Here is a 23,607-nt window from a genome sequence, read left to right on the forward strand (position 1 = left end):
TGTATTTTTAGTAGAGACGGGGTTTCACTGTGTTAGCCAGGATGGTCTCCTGACCTCATGATCCGCCTGCCTTAGCCTCCCAGAGTGCTGGGATTACAGGTGTAAGCCACTGCGCCCGGCCCAAACATATTTTTTTTAAATATTTTTTTTCTAAATTCGCTAGGTCACTTTATTTATAATCAAATCTTGACATTCTACCTGCAAAGGTTTTTAAATGTACTTGCTAAAGAATCATTACAACTTATGAATGAAGCTCCACATTGCAATGATGGAAGTACATTTTCCAAATACTAATAAACATTCCCTACCTAAGAAATTTCAGTAGGCGCTACTGTTGCCTATTAGATTTATAAACATGAAAATGCCTTAAGCTGTATGCCATCTATCTACTTGGTAAAGTGAAATATCCCCCTCTTTAACATTCCGGTTGCTGAGTCTTCATAAAATGCCAGATGATATGGACTGTTTCCTGCATAAAAGTATGAAGGTAATCACTAGAGAATGAGAAAATTGAATAGGATTGTTCAAAACTAAGATGCAAAGTGAAGGTGGAGCTTTCAAGATATTTTCTTAGAGCCACCAAAATAACATTGCATATTTCCTTCCATTTTTAGCAGTAACTTAAATATTAGCTTGGAATTTATCCCATTATAGGTAGTTTTCCCTTAGAAAAAAACATTGTGTTAACTTCTGAAGTAATGTTACATTACTTGAAATTGTCACATAGAATACCTGCACTAGTAGATCCAATTCCTGTGGTCAGCACAGATCTTGGTGTAATCTTTGCTGCATATTTGAGGAATTGAGATTTCCCTGTGCCAGGATCTCCAACCAATAAAAGATGAGATTCACCTAGGAAAAAGCAAATATGTGAAGTTTTAAATTTCTATAAAAGGGCCCATGAACTAAGAATAATTAGAAAATGGTCCATTTGGAATGCCAACAAAATTTTACAGTGTTTTTACTGTGTACTTTTCCATAGGGTTGTTTGAGAAAGGATTTAACTAGAAAATCTTTAGAAAGTTAACTGTCATAAACATAACAATCCTTAATTGATTACTAAATGTGACACAGAATCTAAATTAATAAATTATGTGCTATTTCCAGATGTTTAGGCCTACATTTAACATTTTAAAAAATATCTGGGCCAGGTGTGGTGGCTCACACTTGTAATCCCAGCATTTGGGAGGCCAAGGCAGGAGGGTCACTTGAGCCCAGAAATGTGAGACCAGCCTGGGCAAGACTCCATCTCTACAAAAACAAATAAACAATTTTTTGGCTTATAAAGTTTCTGATTTACTCTATTTTTAAATACCAAACTACTATGATTAAATCCTTGCATACAAGTCATATGAGTATTTTATTCTATTTTTATTTAAGCACTTAGAAGTATTAGGGATTTTACAAGTACTTTATAAATATCAAATTACTTATGTTTCCAACAGTTAAGACCTTTTCATTTATGAAAAGTTCATTTAGTAACTTAGTGAAATATGTATCTTAAAATAAGTACTCAGTTTGCAAATGTAGCATAAATAACATGTGCATATCATGTGGTACATATCATTTCACTGACCGAGTTTATTCAGCAATACTCAAGTGTTTCCTAAATACATTAATAGGAAACCCCTATTTAAGCTCAACATTTGGCAGAGTGCCTTGCAAAACAGTAGGTGATCAAAACATATAAGTACACCTTATACTTACTATTCTACACTGTACTATATGGTTTTCGAGTCTCTACTAACAGCCTGATTTATAATAATGTCCTTTTAGTCTTTTGGTTTAATTTTTGGTTATTATGGCCCACATACGGGGACATAATAACCCGTATGCCAGACTCTGGTTAAGTGTGTTAGCTGCAAAAGAGCTTTCTGCCATCTGGACATAATTATACACTTAAGAGTAATCTTTTCTTGAAGGTGTGACCTGCAGCAGCACCCCATGGCAGATGGCACATTTGCTATCTACCAGCAGAAGGGGAATCAGCAGGCAGATGACTGAAAGCAGCAGTCTAAGAGAAACACAGTGACAGCCACAGATGGAGAGACACTGACTGGAGACATTAAAATGCACTATTTCTAATCTTTTTCCTTTTGAAAACAGACCGGGGATCCAACAAAAAACACAGTAATAGAAACAATTTTATTTTGTGGCATTCTTATAGGCTATAGCAAAAGTATATGCCATAGAAAAATGTAACTTCTTTCAGTCTTTCTGGAACTCTATAAAGTAGCTTCCAATATATAGATGCTAGACTAAGTATGAGATATTCAGACAACTGTCAGCTTTATAAGATTACAATTGGAAAATAAAACCCAACAAGCAGTTTTTATTCAGGAAAGAAAAAGTTCTAGCTTCTCTCCATGTGTCAATATTACTCAAAATTTCTAAATAGGTACTAACCTCTGACCCGTGTTCCTGTCGTATCAGTCCTTTGAATCCCACCAGCCAGCACCATGGCCACAGCAAGCTTTACTAGATACATTCCAAACACTTGAGGGCACAAGCTAGCCAATATTACATTCCTTCCTAGGAAAAGCAGAAAGATCAGAAATCAGCAATAATTTTCAAGAAACCCCAACTGAAATTTCCTTTCCTTTCCTATCTGACCATCCTCATTTAAATATACTCTATTATGTGAAATGATCAGGAGGTCCAATTCCAAATGACTAACAGGATTAAAGGAGGAAATAACTTTGTTTTGGTTCAAAATGTCCTATTTTTTTGAGACAGGGTCTCACTCTGTCACCGAGGCTGGAGTGCAGTGGCGTGATCATAGCTCATTGCAGCCTCAAACTCCTGGGCTCAACCAATCCTTCTGCCTCAGCCTCTTAAGTAGTTGGGATGGCAGCTATACAGAACCATGCCCAGCTAATTTTTTTTTTTTTTTTTTTTTTTTTTTTTTTGGAGCAACGTGGTCTCATGTTGCCCAGGATGGTCTCACCCCCAGTCTCAAGCGATCCTTTCCTACTGGCCTCCCAAAGTGCTGGGATTACCACCCAGCACTTATGAGTGGTATGAGCCACTGTATGTACTTTCTATGTGGTAATTTCAGTAAAATTACTCCACTGCCTAAATAAAAGGAAGGCATTCAATCTCAGAAATAATGAGTCAGATCATACAAGTCAGTAATCTTTAAATACAGAGGTAGCTGGAGCTCATGAAGCTTCTCCAAAGGTAGAAGAAGAAATAAGTAAAAAAATCCACCCTCCAAGTCAATTCAGCATTTGCTCTGAGCATTCTGGTAAATTCTGTTTCATCTGGAACAAAGTAACAGGGGCATCGAGGCATTGAGAAAATCACTGCACACCCCAACCCTAGCAGTGTAAGCATGAGATCTTGAATTCCTCTGATCATGTGCTTTAAATAAAAGAGTATCACTGTCTGGGGTTCTGTTTTCAGAAATAATGCACCAAATCTGAGAATCTGCCTTTCTCTTCCATGAATAAAGCAGGTATTTCATTCAGTCATTGGCCTAATCAACCTATGGAATTCCAACAAGCCATTCCTGAGCCTTTCCACGACTTATAGCCCTATACATAAAGGCTACTTTTTGTAATGAATCAACATTGATTCAGTGGCAACTAATCTATGATGATGTGGCCTGCGATGGCAGAAATGGTGAAGAAAGAAAATCTTTTAGTAAAAAAGGAACCAGAAGATTTAGTAAATCCAGAAAGTTCACTATTTGCCAAAGGAATCCCTCCCTGTTTCGAAGTAGAAAGCCTAGAGAAAAGGTCAGGAATCCAAGCAGGTAAGACTTGACAGCAGGTAGGTAAATTGTGACCAGAATCTAGTGATTACACAAGGAAGGAAAGAAGAAATAGCCCCAACAAACAGGTTCAAGAGTAGGCAAATTGATCTGAGAGTTACATAAGCCAAAACTTAGAGCCAATTTTACTGAGTAACATGCAGATGGGAAGCATATCCCTGTGGTAAGTGGACAGGCTCTGGTGTCATGTTTGGATACAAATCCCAGTGCTATTAATGACCAACTGTCTGACCTTGGGCAAGCTTCTTAACCTCTGCCTCCATTTCTTATCTGTAAAATGGAGATTATAATGGTATCAAGACAGAATTGTTGAGGATTAAGGGAGTTGATAAGTGTACAACAGATAAATAATAACTGGCATATAGTGAGAACTACTTAACTGTAACTGTTAGCTATTTTATTACCTGTATTACTTGTGCATCTTTCTGATCTAAAGATTTCCTCACGCTGTAGTCAACACAAAAGACTACAAAGGTAGGACTGGGGTCCCAGAGAGAAGCAAAAAGGAAGGGCCATTATCCTAAATTTGTTGTCTAAGTTGAAAAGCTTGATTCCTTGGATCATGGCAGCAGAAGCTCTCATGGCTGTATCATGGAAGAAAATGCATTAGCACCAATACCTTCCCCATCCTCACCTCCCTCCCAAATTTCTAGTTCTAGACCATGTCAATAGTGTGGCAAAGGCCTAGTTATCTACTCTTGTGTGGTCCTCAGTCATCTCAATGAAGAGAACTTAGTAGGCCCTCAGTAATTTCAGAAGTAAAGATACGTCAGTCACCCCCAAAGTGGGTTCAGATGGCCCAAAACACTCCAACCCTTACATCTGGGTTTCTATCTAACATCTAAGCACCAGGGTCAAGGAATCCCTCAGGTCACAGCAGATCAGAATAAGGCCCCTAGGTTCATTCTAGTCAGTACCCACAGGATCAGGTCTTAAGCAAGTCAACCTTCAAGTGCTGAGCAGCGAAGCATTCTCCAGCTTTAGACTGGCAAAATGAAGATGTTCTGTTGGATACACCTTCCCAACTTCACCTCTCCTCCCTCCAACACACTCACCAACACTCTGAAATGGAGGAATACAGTGCACTGGTGCTGGTCCATAGGAAACTAAGAGAGAATTCATTCATACTAACAAGAGAAATATTGCTTCATTTTCTTGCTATCTTCCTACTTATATATTTCTCACAAGATTATTATATTTACTTCTGCCTTTTATCCAATAAATGGCTCATGAAACAGTAGCCTAATTAAAACAAGACAGATTAATTGCCAGCACAAAGCACGTTTGAAGATCTAGTTACAGTACCATATGATGGCCTTCCCTTCATTGTTAAGAGGTAGAACTGAGCTGAGACACTGTAATAAATAAATAACAGTGGTCCAAGGAAGAGTTACAAATTTTTATAAGGATAGAATCCTAAGAAACCATTTTCAGGCTGTTCAGGCTGGGCACAGTATAAACTCAGCACTTTGGGAGATGGAGGTGTGAGGATCACTTGAGCCTAGGAGTTCAAGACCAGCCTCGGAAATATAGCATAGTGAGAACCTCATCTACTTTAAAAAAAAAAAAAAAAAAAAAGGAAAGCATTTTAATTTTAAAAATCATTTAAAAATATATGATTCTTAAAGTGCCTGCTTCATAAATTTATAATGTAGAGAACATTTGCTTCTTTCTATACAGATCAGATAAAAGAACAGGAGCTACTAATGTGCTACACACTTACGCACACAAAAATAAAATCCCATAAAATAAAAGCAAACTGTTCCTATTTAGGGAAATGGAAGCCTTATTATTATTATTATTATTATTATTATTTTTTATTTTTTTGAGACAGAGTCTCGCTCTGTCACCCAGGCTGGAGTGCAGTGGCGTGATCTTGGCTCACTGCAACCTCTGCCTCCCAGGCTCAAGCAATTCTCCTGTCTCAGTCACATAAGTTGCTGGGACTAGAGGTGCACGCCACCACACCTGGCTAATTTTTGTATTTTTAGTAGAGACAGGGTTTCACCATGTTGGCCAGGCTGGTCTCAAACTCCTGACCTCAAGTGACCCACCCGCCTTGGCCTCTCCAAGTGCTGGGATTATAGGCATGAGCCACCACACCCAGCCAGAAGCCTTATTTTTTAAAATAATACCTATCTAATATAGCATGTGATTTAAGAATAAGGTAATCAATCTCTCTTAGATTTGAGGGGAGTGTTATTAGAAATGTCTATTCCTGGCTTCAGTTTCTTTTTCTCAGAAGATGTCTCTATGGAGAAATGAAAACAGGCACTTGAAGATTTAACTGGCACTTTATACACTCGGGATTTATCAATAAAATACACTACAAGCCCAATGGCTGTGATGTTTTATTCTTTGTAATTATACCTGAATGTCACAGTCCAAATTTTTGCTTGTGATGACAAAGCTTATTGTCTGCATCTTCTATCTCTCATCTTTTTCCTAGTTATTCCCTATTTTAAAATCTCCAGCCAAAATAGGGTAAAGTTATCTTTATTATGGAAAATACATCAAAGAGAAAAATGGCTTTAATTGGATGAGGGTTCATAATAGGAAGAGTTTTGTCTTTTAAAGAACTATATTTTTAATTGATATGATAGGAAACTCTGAAATTGTTTGGCAGTGTATGAGGTGTTTAAAATAATAGTTAGAAGTGGAATATCTCCAGGCAATTTGCTAAATAGAAGAGTATGGCAGAAAAGGGCTTCAAAAGGAGACTAGAGCTAGAGGTACTCACTAATCCTACCCTTTAAACTCAGCCATCGAGTTATGCGGCATATAAGACTGTCAAATCACAGACATCATATTTAACCACTGCATGTAATACCATTAATAATCAGTTTTAGCCCTTAAACACAAACCTGCAAAGGGATCACTCTTATAGTATTCCCAAAAATCTTCAAATTCCTTTCGGACCTCCTCATCCATGACAATCCCTGAGGACTGCTCATTATTTACTTGGATGTAATTTGCTTTCAGGACTATCTCCACTTCACAGCGCACATCTTGCTGAAAGGGCTTCCACCGTTGCATTACAACCCCATAAATAGTGAGGTCATCACCTAGGAAAAAGCACCAAGTGAGTCCAGTGGTAGCATCCTGCATGCTGAGCACAGACTCAAAATGACAAAGGACCAGACATTAGAAATAAATCACTCCCTTACTAGAGTTTACAATGTGTACACTCATCCAGAAAACAATTTAGGGGCAGAATAACACCCCAGATTATTGACTTTTGTCCCCCACAGTCATTTGTATCTGTAAAGTGAAAAGCTGAAGTCAGTATTTCCTATTTTTCATAACCTGCTACATGATAATCATACCAAATCATTACTTTTCACTGGGAAAATAGTTTACTGGATGATTCATTCATCATAGTTACATTGGGTGAAATGTTCATCCTCTGAGTCTCTAACCATTTAGCTCTCATTTAGAGAAGAGATGTGGGAACTGCAGCCAGAAAGTTAAATAAACTGTAATTTGGAGTCAGGAAAAGAGACAACCTTGTGATGACTGGCAGGTAGCTTGGGTTTCTTACACGTTCATTTTTACTTAACTCATTTGTTAATATTCTACTCACTGACCCTCATCTTTTTTAATGAACCAAAGAAACAATGAACTAAGAAATGAATAAATACCCATTCTACTTCAAAGCTCCTTCCCACAAAGTATGAAAGCACAGGATACAATCCTGCTTGCTCCTTGTTGATGGTTCTCTCCTACTTGAGGAAACTCTCCCACCATTCCTGGTAGGCAGAAGCAACTTTTATAGATTTTCCGACGAGGCCCTGGGTAGTTTATAGGCACACTCGCCTAACATTGCCATCTGTACTTATTACAACATACAATGCAATGCATCAGTTAACAAGTATATACAAATGTTTGGCATTCGATATTTTGGTACTGGAGAAAGTGGGCCAAAAACAAACATGAAAAAAATCATAATCCTGATCCCCCCAAATTTTAATCTTGTTGAACACAGGGTATTGGACATGCCCCAAACCCAATCCTGGTATTTATATTTTGCATAATAAACACTGTCTCAGAACTAACAGGCAATTCTTCATTTCCAAGCCTTTGTGCCAAGTATATGATATGTGCTGATGAAAAATGCCTTTTACTCTCTAAATTTCAATGAGTAATCTGCATAGTTTTTGATTTCCTAAAGGAAAATGCTAAATGCATGGAACTGGTGGTGCCAATTCACAGAATAGAGGCACATTTCTAGTTCAAGGTAACTTCATACTAAATGGTTACAAACACATTAAGCAAGTGCTTTACAAGTTTCCAAGATCTTTCCTAAGCCACTACTTAATGATTTTCAAACCCAATCAGGAATGATGATCATTTACTATATTGTCTGACCCCATATTTCTAGGTAAAAATGATTGGGGATAACTTTACATAAGCACATGGAACAATTCTCTGTGATGGTCATTTTAATGGATTATGTTTAGGTTGTTTCTAAACCAGTTAAATGAGGAACTTAACGTTTAGATATATGACCCATAAGTAATAATCTAACGTCAATAAGCGGTTATTATGTGGAAAACATAGAGCACTGAAGCATGGCCAAGAGTACTGACCTCATGAGATTTGGATTTAAATCCCAGCTCCACTGCTCGCATGCTACGTGACCTTGGGCAAATTACCTACCCTACCTAAGCCTGTTTCTTGACCCACAAAATGTGAATGATTATATTAACATCATAGTACTACAGTGAGAATTAGATTGGATAATGTACATAAATTAATGCAATATCTAGAACACAGTAATTGCTCAATAAATATTAGCTCTTCTTATACTAAACCTACCTTACATTTGTAAAGTAATTAATACCCTTAAAGGCCCTTCTATATATATGTGTTTTCCTTACTCAAATACTTACTGAATGGAAGATTCATATAATCACCAGAACAATTGTGAGGTATACATGATAGTCCAAGGCAACAGATATTCACCTTAAACTTCTGTATTTTTCAAAAGTAATGTTATAAGCAACGTTGTTCTCGGGAAGCTAAAATTCTTAGTTTTCTACAATCCAATCTCTCTGTGCCCCTACATAATCTGTGGCATCTTTACTACTGTAGCCATTCCCAGTCAGACCCATCTGTCGGTTCTCCTGCTGCACTGTCATTTACCAGCACAAAACCTCCAACTTCATTACTCTGCACATGCCGAAGTGGGGTCCCTAACTAGATCGTAAATTCCTGAAGGGCAAGGATTATATACTATTTATGTTTTTTGATTCCCACAGAGGTTTATAGCTAAGGATATATGAAAAAATAGCTATTGATAGATTGCTTCTCTCCATCCTTCATTATTAATGACATTTGAAAGAAAAACAACTTAAGACATATTTCCAGTACAGAAATAATTCAATTTAGATGAACTGCATGAAAAGATCTTATTCTCAATTGAAGGATAGCTACATGTTCAGCCTGAGCTTATATAAGAACTGCTTTGCTGAGATAGATATTACAGATTTAGGTTAAAATCTAGTCCTATGTGAGCAAGGTATTCTGACATATTCTGGGGTTGCTTAGCAGGAAATCCATAATCAAAGCTGTTATCTCATTAGTATACTATTTAGACAATTGTACATTAATATACGTCAGCTATCTGCACCCTAGAAGAGGTCCCTCACCAGAATCCGAACACACTGGCACCCTGATCTCCAACCTCCAGCCTCCAAAACTGTGAGAAATAAATGTTTGTTGTTGAAGCTACCCAGTCTATGGTGATCTGTTAGAGCAGTCTGATATAGTTCGGATATTTGTCCCCACTCAAATCTCATGTTGAGATACAATCCCCAGTATTGGAGGTGAGGCCTGGTAGGAGGTGTCTGGATCATGCAGGTGGATCCCTCATGAATGGCTTGGGCCGTCCTTTTGGTGATAAAGGAGCCCTCACTCTGAGTTCGAATGAGCTCTATTCATTTAAATGTGTGTGAAACCTCTTCCCTCCCCACTGTCTCTCCTGCTTTCCCCATATGACATGCCTACTCCCCCTCTCCTTTCTGCCATGATCGTAAACTTCCTGAGGCCTCAGAAGAAGCTGAGCCTATGTCTGCACCATGCTTCCTGTACAGCCTGTGGAACTGTGAGCCAATTAAACCTCTTTTCTTTATAAATTGCCCAGTCTCAGGTATTTCTTTATAGCAACACAAGAATGGACTAACAGCCCAAAATGACTAAAACATCACCCTTCCACAAATATTTTTAAGTTTGATTTCTTCTTAGTCTCCCCAGTGAGGAAAGGGAATACAATGAGTTGAGAGGGACAAAGGAGAGCTTAGGACTAGTCTGGTTGGCCTAAAGAGTAAAACATAAACTCAGAGTGACACTGGAACAATCAGGCTTTTGGAGCTCTCAGATTTCCAGAACAGTTCTGAGGCTCAGAAAGTCTTTAAATTGCCTGGAACATTATAGATTATCCAGATCAACTGCCATTGTAAGGCCTAAATCCCTAACAATGTACAGTATATGCTGTGTTTGACTATCTATGAGAAAAAGAACTCATCACCATCCAAGGCCCATGTCAGACACCTCTAATTATTAGGTATTGAGTCGAAATCTACCTCCTTGTGGCTTATCCCACTGAAACCCAGTAGCATCTTCTGTAATTACAATTCTATTTCTATGTGACAGTCTTCTAACTATTGAAAGTTGGCTGTCATGTCCTTCCTCAGGCTTCTCCATGCTAAACATGTATAGCTATTCATTGAGTATGGGTTTCAAGTTCCCTCCCAATTCAGGTGATCAGCCAATGAAAACATTGAGGACCCTCAGAAGACAGCAGACCAAAATCGGTGACTCCTATCATGGTGTCACCAGCACAGAGCAGACAGGAATGATGTCCTTTCTTCTAGGCACCAATAAGACATGCAGCAGCATCTCAGAGTCGCATTCTCTAATTCATTTTATAAAAATGCCCACTGAATCCACTACATTTTTTTAAAGTTCCTGCTGTTAAGCTATAGTGCACTGAAAAGAGCCTTAAATTAGACATCAGTGGTTCTGGATTCATGTTCCAGTTATGCCACATAACTCTCTAAGTGACCTTAGGCGAGTCAGGTTCTTCATTCATAAAACAAGCACCTGGACTAGCTGCTGTTGTACAGGTCTAGCTCAGCTCTCTTCCTGCTATCACTTCCTACCTGCATGCCAGTTTCTATTCTCAAGGTGAGCAATTAAAGCCCTACATTTCCCTTGCCTGTGATCTTGGGAAGATAAAAAGTGGCTTTTCCTAATCAATAGTTTAGGACCCACTACACAAGCTAAAAAAAAATTCATTCTTACCAGATTTGCAACTATCCACTAAGTCATCTTCCAGAATAACCTTCATAGATCGTGGAATACTTCCAACAGACAGCCTTTGAACCTAGCAAAGAAAAGAAAACAGATTCTGAGTATGCTTAAATACATGTTAAGTATCCAGAAGTCTAGCAGTACTTGAAATTACTATTTCTATTTCTCTGGTATATCATTCAATTTAATTATAATGGGGATTTAAGTAATTTTTCTTGAAAATTATGTCTACTATCAATTTAAGAATTCACTAAATAAAATACAAATATGGAAAATATCTCCAAATATAATCTATATAATCTGCCTTGCAGATGGTCAAAGTAAAAGTATGCTACAACTACTAAATTTAATAACAAAGTTAACTTTATCTAGAAAAGAGGGGTATTTCTTTCCTGATCACTAATCAAAAGACCTGGGACAAATCACCCAGTTCCTATGATTACTCCTTAGTAACAGAACCCTAGTTTTATTTCATGTGGACATGTGCCTAATACAACGACTTTATTTCCCAGGTTCCCTTGAACATTGAACATAGATATAGTCATATGATGGAACTTTGAGTAATGAGATATCATAAGCAGACAATGCAAGAGACTTGCAAGGAGACTGCTGAAGTGGAGAATTGGTTAGGTGGTAGGCAACTTTGCCTTTTGTTCTCTGACTACAACACACATGTGATGGAGTTGTAGCCAGCATCCTGGCCCACAGCCAATCATCAGAAGAGAAGCCATGTATTAAGAATGGTTGAGGCCGGGTGTGGTGGCTTATCTGTAATCCCAGCACTTCGGGAGGCCGAGGTGGGTGGATCACCTGAGGTTAGGGGTTGTGAGACCAGCCTGACCAACATCACAAAACCCTGTCTCTATTAAAAATACAGAATTAGCCAGGCAAAGTGGCACACGCCTGTAATCCCAGCTATTCGGGAGGCTGAGACAGGAGAAATGCTCGAACCCCGGAGGTAGAGGTTGCAGTGACTCAAGATCACACCATTGCACTCCAGCCTGGGCAACAACAGCGAAACTCAGAAAAAGAAAAAGAAATAAGGAAGGAAGGAAGGAAGGAAGGACGGACGGACGGACGGACGGAAGGAAGGAAGGAAGGAAGGAAGGAAGGAAGGAAGGAAGGAAGGAAGGAAAGAAGGAAGGAAGGAAGGCGAGAAAGAAAGGAAAGAAAAGAAAAAAGAAAGAAAAGAAAGAGAGAAAGAAAGAAGAATGGTTGAATAGAAAAACAGGAGTCTGAGTTCTCGACAATGAACTAACCTTGAACTGCCTATCTCTTAATTATTTTAGGTAAGAATAAACTTTTGTGTTTAAGCTGCAAGCAAATGAAAATCAGGCTCACTCTCACTTGTTAAAGAGTGTTTACAAATACTTCATTTAGCACAGCAAATAACAGAGGGTCGATCCAAACTCCAAATCCTGTTCACTCCAATGTGATTTGATTTTTTTTTTTTCAGAGACAGAGTCTTGCTCTGTCAACCAGGCTGGAGCACAGAGACACGATCCATAGCTCACTGCTGCCCAGAATTCCTTGGCTCAAGTGATCTTCCTGCCTCAGCTTCCTGAGTAGCTGCGATTATAAGCACAAGCCACCATGCCTGGCCACTCCAATGTTTAACAATTTAAGCATTAATTAATCTTCTATCCCTTAGTTAAGAACATTAATTTTCTTCTATTCTTCAGCTAAGAACAGCTAGGGTAGACTTCTTAAATATTCACTTCTTTAATTTTAACATAATTAAGTCATTTCACAACTGTCTTGTCAATGCTCTACCTAAAAAGGATGATGATTGCATGGTTTCTAAAGACTATATTCAGATATATGTGGAAGAGTTTCAAGCTTGATCTTCGACAAAGTGGTAACACAAGTCCATTTGTATCCATTCTGTGTTCCCTAATCCTATCAATGTGCCCAAAGCTGAAAAACACTTCTTCAAATTTGTTATTTATCTCATTTATGTGATCATTTACCTGTTCCTGAATTTTGATTTCCTGGTAATCTCTGCACCTGGTTGGAGATGAAGACAAGCCTGAGAGGCAAGTGAATTTAGAGGAATCACAGCTCTCCAAGCTGGGACACGAGGATGGCCGGCAAAAGGTGTAATACTGCTCAAAGTCAGCCTTGACCACAAACACATGCTTGCATTTGGTACACATGTAATCCCGCTCAAACTCCAGAACCTTCACCAGACTTGTTCGAATCACTGTCCCAGTGACAGATAAAAAGTGTCCCACATCCTTGGTTTTAGGTATGTGTTCCCTCACCAGCTCAGGACAGACAGGCAAACCTGATGGAGAAAACAAAAAAACAGCATCAACTTCAATCTTGAGATTTGACTCCAAGGGATATATTCTTCTCCTGTTTCCTGAAAGATAAATTTTAATTTCAGGGAAAAAAATGATTGTGTTTTACTAAGAAAAAATTAGATCATCATCTCTATTAAGAAAATATAAAGAATTGTTTCAAATAACAGTTATCAGTATTTTTTAATCCAGATACTGCACAATGAGCAGACTAGGTTTTAAGGCATGTAGCTGTGATGCTATAATAACCAGGATTTTAAAAAGGACTTATTCTCACAAGAGGGTTATCTCAGTAGGATCTAAAGTATATAATTTTAATGGCATTTAACAAAAAATATATTGCCGCTTGCCACACATAAAATCAACTGATGACTCTTTTAGTAAACCACAAAGCTGACTGATAAAGAGATGGTAGCATGACGACCAAAGAGTTCCACAGTGCTAGAAAGTTACTTTTTTTTAAGTCAGATTCAGAATTTATTAATACATACATATGACAGTGTTTTTGAGCCCTGACTTACCTAGCGGTTTACCCACAGCATCACCTTATCCTATAAAAGCCTCATGTTTTTCAACACTAAAAAACAGGCAACAGAAAAGGTGCAAAATGCCAAAGAAAATTCTTATTCAGTCTGGGCAAAGTGGCTGACACTTGGGAAGCCGAGGTAGGAGAACTGCTGGGGCCCAGGAGTTCAAGACTAGCCTGGGCAACATAGTGGGACCCCATCCCTACAAAAAATTAAAAAATCGGCTAGGCATGGTGGTGCATTGCCTATAGTCCCAGCAACATGGTAAGGCTGAGGTGGGAGGATCCCTTGAGCCCAGGGGGTCAAGGCTACAGTAACCATGGTCATGCCACTGAACTCCAGTTTGGGGAACACAGCGAGACCCTGCCCCCCCCCCAAAAAAAAAGAGGGGGAGGGAGAAAGGAAAAAGAAAGAGAAAAAGAGAAGCAAAGAGGGGAGGGGAGGGGAGGAGGAAAATCTTATGTGGAAATTCCCTCTTTATCATGTTTGGCTACAATGCACCATTGGGGTGCAAAGATGCTGGCTATGATGATTAAAGGCTACTTCCTAACAAGTTTATTGGAATAGTGTCTGTTATGCTGGTTCATGTCTCCTGCCTTGTCCTCAGTATTTAGTGGTTCAAAACCAGGTAAGTATGCCTACTGAAGACCCATCTATCAGACTGTCTAGCCCATGAGAAATGCCATAATAGGAATCATTATACTTTTAAGTTTCTATGGTCAGCATATTTTCTCCTGGTTGATACATCTATTCTGAAAGCCAATCAGAAGGTAGTTTAGGAAGTATGAGGGGAAAAAGCAAATTAGTTAGAGTAACTGAATGTTTAAGGTGCCAGGCTATGATAACCTACTGTTACAAGTCTACAGACAAACTTGAATTTTTTCTGTTGGTTGGCTGAAACTCTCTCTCAATACATCGTAGACTGTATAGACAAACAAGGTGGCCATTGCCAACACTTGCCCCATGACTCCTTTTTCTATGCTTCCAAGACTGACTTGCCCATTTTCTAATGAACATATTCATTATTTACATTAATTCAGATTGCATCACATTTTGCCATTAAGGGAGTCACACTTTTGGTTCATATCCTGGAATGCTAAAAAACAAGAAACAGCCCAGAGATCTATCTCTCTTGTTTACCTGGCCTTAACTGGAATGTATGTTATAATACATCTTAACACTGCTTATAGATTATCAGTTACATTTATTTTGCCCCCCACATAAATACTTTAAAAAATATATGAATACTTAAAAGAAAGCAAGATATAATTCACATACCACAAAATTTACCCTATAAAGTATATAATTCAGTGGTAATTCGTATATTCACAATATTGTACAACCATCACCATTAATTTCAGAACATTTTCGTAATTTCAAAAAGAAATCCTGTACCCAGTAGCAGTCACTCCCCATTTGTAACCCTAGCTGCTGGCAACCACTGATCTACTTTTGATCTTCGTGAATTTACCTATTCTGGAAATTTCACACATAGATGCTCCGTGACTTACCATGGGGTAACATCTCAATAAACCCAATGTAAATTGAAAATGTTGTAAGTTGAAAGTGCATTTAGCACACCTAACCCACTGAACATCACTGCTTAGCCTACCTAGCCAACCTTCAATGTACTCAGAATACTAGCATTAGCCTACAGTTGGGCAAAATCATCTAACACAAGCCCTATTTTATAATTAAGGGTTGAATTTTTCATGTTATTTTTGAATACTATACTAAAAGTGACAAACAGAATAATTTATGGGTGCTCACAGTATGGTTTCTACTGAATCATTTTCACATACTCATAAAGTCAAACAACTGTAAGTCAGGGATATCTGAACAAAATCATACAATATGTGGTCTTTTGAATCTGGCTTCATTTACTTAGAATAATGTTTTCAAGATTCATTCCTGTTGTAACATATGCAGTACTTCATTCCTTTTTATGACTAAATAATATTCCACTGTTTAGATATACCATATTTTGGTTATTCATTTATTAGCTCATGGACATTTAGATTGTTTCCACTTTTTGGCTATTATGAATAATGCTACTACAAACATTTGTATGCAAATTCTTGTTTGAACGGTTTTCGATTATTTTGGGCATACACTTAAGGAGTAGAATTGCTGGGTCACATGGTTATTAAAATAATTTTTAAAAATAATTTTATTTTTACGTTTGCAAACAGTCACTAAGTGCTCTCTATTGTACATATACAGAAGGATACTCAAGTGGGATATATGATAATTAATCCAATTCGCTTCTCGAAATATAAACAGAATGTACCAACAATTACTTCTAAGAAGATAAGGAAGATAAAAAGGAGAATAGAAAAAAATAGGTTAAGAAAACTTACTTAAACAAAAATTCTTTGGGTTTCTGAATTATTCATTTTCTCTTCCTTGGCCGTAAAAAAATATCATTTTTGCCTCCCATTTCTAGTCCCCTCATCTCAGTTCTGCTTCAGATGCAAATTGATTGTTCAGTTTAAATTATAAAGTCAATATATTAAAACAAGGAAAATTAAGATCAAGAGAACCACATTACAAAATGTGGTGTTACTCTAATGTTATGCATAACTGAAGAATGCCCAATAAGACTACAGACTGCCTAGCATAATTTAGAAAAGTCTTTGGATTTTTGGCCAGATGTGGTGGCTTATGCCTGTAATCCCAGCACTTTGGGAGGCTGAGGTGGGTGGATCACCTGAGGTCGGGAGTTTGAGACCAGCCTGACCAACATGAAGAAACCCCATCTCTACTAAAAATACAAAAAATTAGCCAGGTGTGGTGGTGCATGCCTGTAATCCCAGCTACTCAGGAGGCTGAGGCAAGAGAATCACTTGAACCTGGGAGGCAGAGGTTGCAGTGAGCTGAGATCGTGCCCCTGCACTCCAGATTGGGCAACAAGAGCAAAACTCTGTCTCAAAAAAAAAAAAAAAAAGAAAGAAAAGTCAAGTCTTTGGATTTTCAATGTGAAGAAGTGATGTATCAATGAAGTCTTATATAATATAAACTGTATAGACAGACACTTTTTATTTTTGGCTTAAAACAAATTCTGGTTTAAAAACAAAGTTATGTGTAATTTTATTGTAGTTTTATTCCTAGAAAGCTATCTTTGATAGTGTTTCTTACTGTAAATAGCATCTTAGAATGGAAGAATAAAACACCATATGCCCCACTGCTTCTAGAGTAACCCGAGCAATACATAATGAAGGCCAAATCTTCTTTGCTTTTACCCTTCCATGGCTTGCCACAGATCTAAGAATAAGGAACCAAATCTGGCCTGGACTACAGGGCCTTTTGTGACTGGCCTCCTGTTTTATCAAGACTTCTGTGCACTTTTTCACATACAGTGCTCCCTTTGTCTTAGTGCTCTCCTCTTCACTCTGCTCCTCAAAAATGCCCACACTAAGAAGCAATGCAGTGGTTAAGAATACAGACTTAGGCCAGGCACAGTGGCTCATGCTTGTAATCCCAGCATTTGGGGAGGCCAAGGTGGGTGGATGACCTGAGGTCCGGAGTTCGAAACCAGCCTGGCCAACATGCTGAAACCCCGTCTCTACTAAAAACACAAAAATTAGTATTTTTGTGGGTGTGGTGGCACATGCCTGTAATCCCAGCTACTCGGAAGGCCAAGGCAGGAGAATTGCTTGAACCTGGGAGGCAGAGGTTGCCGTGAGCCAAGATTGCACCTGTGCACTCCAGCTTGGTCAACAGAGCGAGACTCTGTCTCAAAAAAACAAAGAATACAGACTCGAGCTAGAATGCTGAGGTTTGAGTCACAACTCTGTCACTTACTAGCTGTGTGACCTTGGCCAAGTTGTAACCTCTCAGATTTCTCGTCTATAAAATAACAACAGAACCTATTACATAGGGTAATAAGAAGACTAGAAGAATTCACAGCTTACACCTATAATCCCAGTACTTTGGGAAGCTGAAGCAGAAGGATCACTTGAGGCTAGGAGTTCAAGACCAGCCTGAGCAACACAGAGACCCCACCTCTACCAAATAAAGAAAAAAAAAATTTTAAATAGCTGAGCATGGTGGCACATGCCTGTAATCCCAGCTACCCAGGAGGTTGAGGTGGGAGGATCACTTGAGCCCAGAAATTAGAGACTGCAGTGAGCTATGATTCTTGTGCAACTGCATTCCAGCCTGGGCAACAGAGTGAGAACCTGTTTCAAAAAAAAAAAAAAAAAGAATTCATACATGTAAAGTTTCTTAGAATATTATTTGGCATATAGCAAGCACTCTTTAAACATTAATTCTGGCTGGGCACCATGGTTCATGCCTGCAATCCCAGTACTTTGGGGGGCTGAGGTGGGTGGATCACCTGAGGCCAGGAGTTCAAGACCAGCCTGAGCAACATGGCAAAACTCTGTCTCTATCAAAAATACAAAAATTAGCTGGGCGTGGTGGCACGTGCCTGTAATCCCAGCTACTTGGGAGGCTGAGGCAGGAGGATCGCCTGAACCCAGGAGGCGGAGGTTTCAGTAAGCCCAGATTGTGCCACTAGACTCCAGCTTGGACAACAGAGCGAGACCCTGTCTCAAAAAAAAAACAAACAAAAAAACATATCTTGAGTGAGACATGCATCACACATAAAAGTTTCCATTAAGCTCCCATATAATAATGCTTAATATATATATATACACGCATATATCTGTAGGCATGCATATACCATCTGGCAAATATTTGACTGTATAGCTGTCTGCCATACAGCCCTGAGTTTTTTAAAGGAAGTAAAAACTATATTCCTTTTGGTTTCCCAAGATCCTAGCAAATGCCTACTGATGTTTTGTTTAGTGGTAACATAATTTGTAACTTACTTTTTCAGAGAATTGAAAAAATAAGCTAAATTCACCTGAAATTAAGAGGGTCACTTAGGCAGACAGGATTGTACTACTTAAACTGAGCATGGAAAGGTATCTGAAAATAATGGCAGCCTAAAACTATTTCCTAAATACCATTTCAACAACATTAACTAAAGTCCCCCTTAATAATCCTTTTGCAAACTTATTAAAAGGAAACATTGGCCAGGTATGATGGCTCACACCTATAATCCCAATACTTTGGGAGGCCTAAGCAGGAAGATCACTTGAGTTTGGGAGTTTAATACCAGCCTGGGCAACAGAGTGAGATTCCATCTCTAATTTTAAAAAAAAGTCAGGGCTGGGGGGGACCCTTTTACTTGATCCCATCAAGAGATTATCTAGTACCCTGTTGCATAATGATTAATAATCTTCATAATTTATCCTAGCAAGTGTAACTGCAGATAATATTTTTCATTTGAATTAAGTATTTGGTCTTTTTGGGAATCTTAACTCGCCTCCAAGAAGTTCTACTATAGTGACTCCAAACCTTTTTGGAACTGGGGAAGCATCCTTATTGATTATAAATCACCACTCTTCTCAAATGTATTATAAGGTAAATATTTATTTATTTATTTATTTATTTTTTTTTTTTTGAGACGGAGTCTTGCTCTGTCACCCAGGCTGGAGTGCAGTGGCGCAATCTTGGCTCATTGCAAGCTCCGCCTCCCAGGTTCACACCATTCTCCTGCCTCAGCCTTCTGAGTAGCTGGGACTACAGGCACCTGCCACTGCGCCCGGCTAATTTTTTGTATTTTTAGTAGAGACAGGGTTTCACCTTGTTAGCCAGGATGGTCTCAATCTCCTGACCTCGTGATCCGCCTGCCTCTGCCTCCCAAAGTGCTGGGATTACAGGCGTGAGCCACCGCACCCGGCCAGTAAATATTTATTTTTAAACAAAAGGGTGTGTATGTTCTCCAGCTTAATAACAGACTGCCCTCAATATTCTGGACCTGCTTTTAATTTTACCAAATCTTTCTTTCACGTAAATAGAATGAAGCTGTACCAGCCTTTATTAAATTATACAATAATGGCATATTTAAATTTTGTTTTAATTGGGGGGTTGACAGGGACTCTAGAAGTGGTTTGCATTTGAGAAACTGAGGCTCAGTGAGATAAAACAACTTACTAAGTTTCCCAGGTTAGGCATGTAGCCTTTAAATCCAGTTCTTCTCTTTCACCACACCATGCCTTCCAAGAAATTATTCCCATGCAATGAACTAAATAAAAATTGTTACACTATAGTGTCACTTTTTTCTAAAATTCTTAATTCAACTCTATCCATCCTGCTAAAAAATCACTTTTAAAACAGAAAGTGAGGGGCAAGAACTCCTAGAGGCAGGAATTCAAGGACACAGCTTTGCCACCACAAGCTGCTGATTGCTCTGCTGCAGTTTCTTAACAATTAAAATCCTTAATCTGTCATGCATTCAACAAAAATGTATTGAGTAACTGGTAGGTAGACAGCAAAATGCTAATACTGATATATAAAAATAACTAATTTCCTAAAACAGTTTTGAAGATCTCTGGACAAGATCTATCACTTTTCTAATTCTTTGTATTACCAGTTATTTTATTGTTAGTAACCATAAAAGCTCATAAAGCTGTTTTGAATTACCATTTTATACACAGATATGGAAATATATAGACACACAAGAATACTGCTGTCTCCACACATTCTCTCTACCCTCAGTGGGCATGACTCATACTTCATGCCCACAGAACACAATTATTATTCTGCTCTAAAAGAAGTGACCATCAACTACATAACAGATACATATTTTAAGTATAAATATCAATTATTTCTTAATGTTCTCAATCTAGTATATTTTCTCAAAGTCTTTCTAGAAGATAGCAAGACAGTAAAATCCTTAAGTGATTTACCTGATATCCTCGCATGAAGATTCTGTTTCATGGAAACACCCTCAGACTGAGAAAGGGACTGGAGAATTGTCAAGGCTGACCTTCGCAGTGCACTGTCAAAAACTGTAAGCACTTCATTGGGGAACATGTTGAAATATTCCCCGATTTCCATGTTGGTCTCAAACAGAGTCATGGCATTAACCACAACTGGGTAATGAGCATCTTCATCCCTTTCCTTCAAGATTAGAAGAATATCATTCTTATGGTATTCCGAAACATATGACTCAAACACTTGACCAACCAGCGTAACTTGATCGCTATTCATCTTGAATCTAGGTAACTAAAGAAAAAAAAAAGGATCATATTATATATTTGATATTCAAGATGTACACACAATTTAACAAAAACGATTGGTTATAAATCACACTGGCTTTGGGTCATACTATTATCACAAAATAATATCTGAATTCAAATCTTAATGAAATCTGAATTATCTGTTACAGTCACAGTACATGTACTTTAAAAATGAGTGAAGTCAAATGTAAGTCAAAGAACTATGTTGGTACTGATTATCAAAATCAGAAATAGTTCAAAGCATTTCCCATATCTTTTCCCAAAATTTCCTTCATATTAACCCTGCATTAATATACAGGCCTGCACCTAGTAACATTTCCGGACTGTACTTACAAAAGTGGTCTCATAAGATTATAATACTGTATCCTTATTGTACCTTTTCTCCGTTTAGATACGTAAATACCATTGTGTTACAACTGCGTACAGTATTTGGTATAATAATATGATGTACAGGTTTGCAGCCTAAGAGCAATAGGCTATGCCATATAGCCTAGGTGTGTAGTAGGCTGTACCATCTACATTTGTGTAAACATACTCTATGATGTTCACACAAGGACAAAATCACCTGATGACAAATTTCTCAGAATGTATCCCAACCATTAAATGACATATAATTGTATTTATTTTACATAATATATGTAAGAGGCCACATTCCATACTCACACATTTGCTCTCAAGTATAAAATCTGAAACATATCTTTTGGCTTAAGTCAGTAACAGTGGAGTTCTTTGCAAGAGTCCTGGTTCTAGGATTTATTTATATGAACACAGTATCATTCTTTTGTGCTCTCTCACTCTCTCTCTTTAGTTATACACACACACTCATGTGTATTCTGCTATGTAACAGAAACACATACCATTAATCAAATTGACAGCCAGTTCTGACATGAATAATTAACAGACTGTCTTTAGAAATTCATATTTGGAAGTGAATTTGTTTCCTTCTTTCTCTTTCTTACCCTAGGAAATCTACTGGGTTCTGCAGAAACAGCTGTCAACAATGTAAAGAAAACAGATAAACATAGGAAGGAAAAAAAACACTGAGTCTTCAAATAATAAAAAAGTATTATTGAAAATAAATACAGCATATACCATTACTTTAACTCAATCCCCTGGCACTCCATTAAAAAGTATGTATCTACAGATAAAAAGCACCTACCCCCATTCTATTTCCATGTATACAGACAGATAACAAATTACACATGTATAAACCCAATTCAACGTCCATTTCCTAATATCTACCATGTACAAGGCACTATGCTGGCAAACGAAAAGTACAGTAAAAGGTTCTCTATGTCCTCAGAGATCCAAGGGACAAATAAAATGAAACAGTGCTCTTATCAGTGGTCAAAAATGCAATATGAATAGGAGCACAAAGGAGAGGGAGGTTAAATTTAAATAAGGTGACGATCCCAGGTAACTGGACAGTTACAAACAATCTGTCCAAATAAGAAACACTTACTTGGTTTGGAAAGAAATTGAGCACTGGAGAAGAGGTGTGTACTTAAATTTGACTTATTTCATTTGTCCAACATTTATTGTACTGGGCTCTACAAATACGAATATTAAAGGAGATTGCTATAAAGTTCGCAGTTTATCATCCAAAGTATGTGTTATACACGCTGTCTGCTATATTTTGCTTTCTCTGAGAACCTGCTATTCCGCAAGGTGTGAAAGGTGTAAGAAGTATATACAAGTTAGGTCAAGAATCCTGACAACTATAGGAGGCCAGGGTGAGAGTAAGAATGAGTAAATGTATATCCAAGACAATGAGTGAAAATAAATTATGGCCTCCACGGTAATTTGTTTTTGGTTAAGCAATATAAATTCAGCCAAGTGTAAAACAGAAAAAGTACTTGGGAAGGAATATTTCCACAATGTGGACTTTGCAAAAAAAAAAAAAAAAAAAGAAAAAAGAAAATCTGGACTCCCAAGAGTGGCTACAAGAGAATCACTATGATTTTATTAAAGCATATTAAGTTTAGAGCCACAAATTTAGCAATTTGAAAAACAGCTCCACACAAGGCAGGAAAAGGGCAGCAGCAGAATTCAACGTTCAAATTAAAATTTTAACGTTAGATTAAATTTTGCCTAGTTAGGCCAGCATTTCTATGGTTGTATGGACCATCGTTCTTCATTCCCTTTCAACATCTACGCAAAACTGTCTAATTAACTGTGCTACAAGCAGTTTGCTAACTCAACGCACCTACTACCCACCCAGATACACACGGGAGGCAATTTTTGTTTTGGGAAGGGTCATTTCACAACCTTCACGTTCTCTTTCCTTTTCTTATTGAATATTTGGGGTCAAAATACAATCATTTGCTTTACTTTGTCCTCTTGATCACAGCGAAGCGTCGAAAAGAAGAGAGTGCCTAACTGCACTGACATTCCCCAGTTGTCTCCGGAATCGCTGCAGCCCCGCCCCGCCCGCCTGCACCTGCCGGGAGCCCCGCCCCCTGCGCGCGGGCTGGCCGGACGCGCGCCCTCGGCCCCGCCCCACTCCCTCCGCCCCTCTCACTGCGGGAGCGCGCCATTTCGCGCCTTCTCCCCGCCGCTGGGCTGCCCCAGGGGCACCTGGCAAACGTGGAGTC

General features: G+C 38.4%; 1 protein-coding gene across 5 annotated transcripts in view; it reads right to left on the minus strand.

The window, feature by feature from the left end:
• Positions 1-23,607, minus strand: part of LOC105465507 (minichromosome maintenance 9 homologous recombination repair factor) — a 126,057-nt gene that overhangs the window by 101,948 nt on the left and 502 nt on the right. For 2 of the 5 annotated variants that reach the window (XM_071096365.1, XM_011713957.3), the window contains exons 1-7: positions 23,345-23,433; positions 20,681-20,999; positions 13,060-13,376; positions 11,081-11,162; positions 6,640-6,840; positions 2,407-2,532; positions 733-852 (exon numbers count right to left, since the gene is read on the minus strand). In XM_071096365.1, the coding sequence (XP_070952466.1) occupies positions 733-852; positions 2,407-2,532; positions 6,640-6,840; positions 11,081-11,162; positions 13,060-13,376; positions 20,681-20,999; positions 23,345-23,404 (1,225 nt within the window). In that variant the 5' untranslated portion in view covers positions 23,405-23,433. Of the gene's footprint in view, positions 1-732; positions 853-2,406; positions 2,533-6,639; positions 6,841-11,080; positions 11,163-13,059; positions 13,377-20,680; positions 21,000-23,281; positions 23,434-23,607 lie in introns of those variants that run through there. The other 3 variants (XM_071096366.1, XM_011713958.3, XM_071096364.1) reach the window with 2 other exon arrangements.

The sequence above is a fragment of the Macaca nemestrina genome, chromosome 5, assembly GCF_043159975.1.
Source record: "Macaca nemestrina isolate mMacNem1 chromosome 5, mMacNem.hap1, whole genome shotgun sequence".
Lineage (NCBI taxonomy): Eukaryota > Metazoa > Chordata > Mammalia > Primates > Cercopithecidae > Macaca > Macaca nemestrina.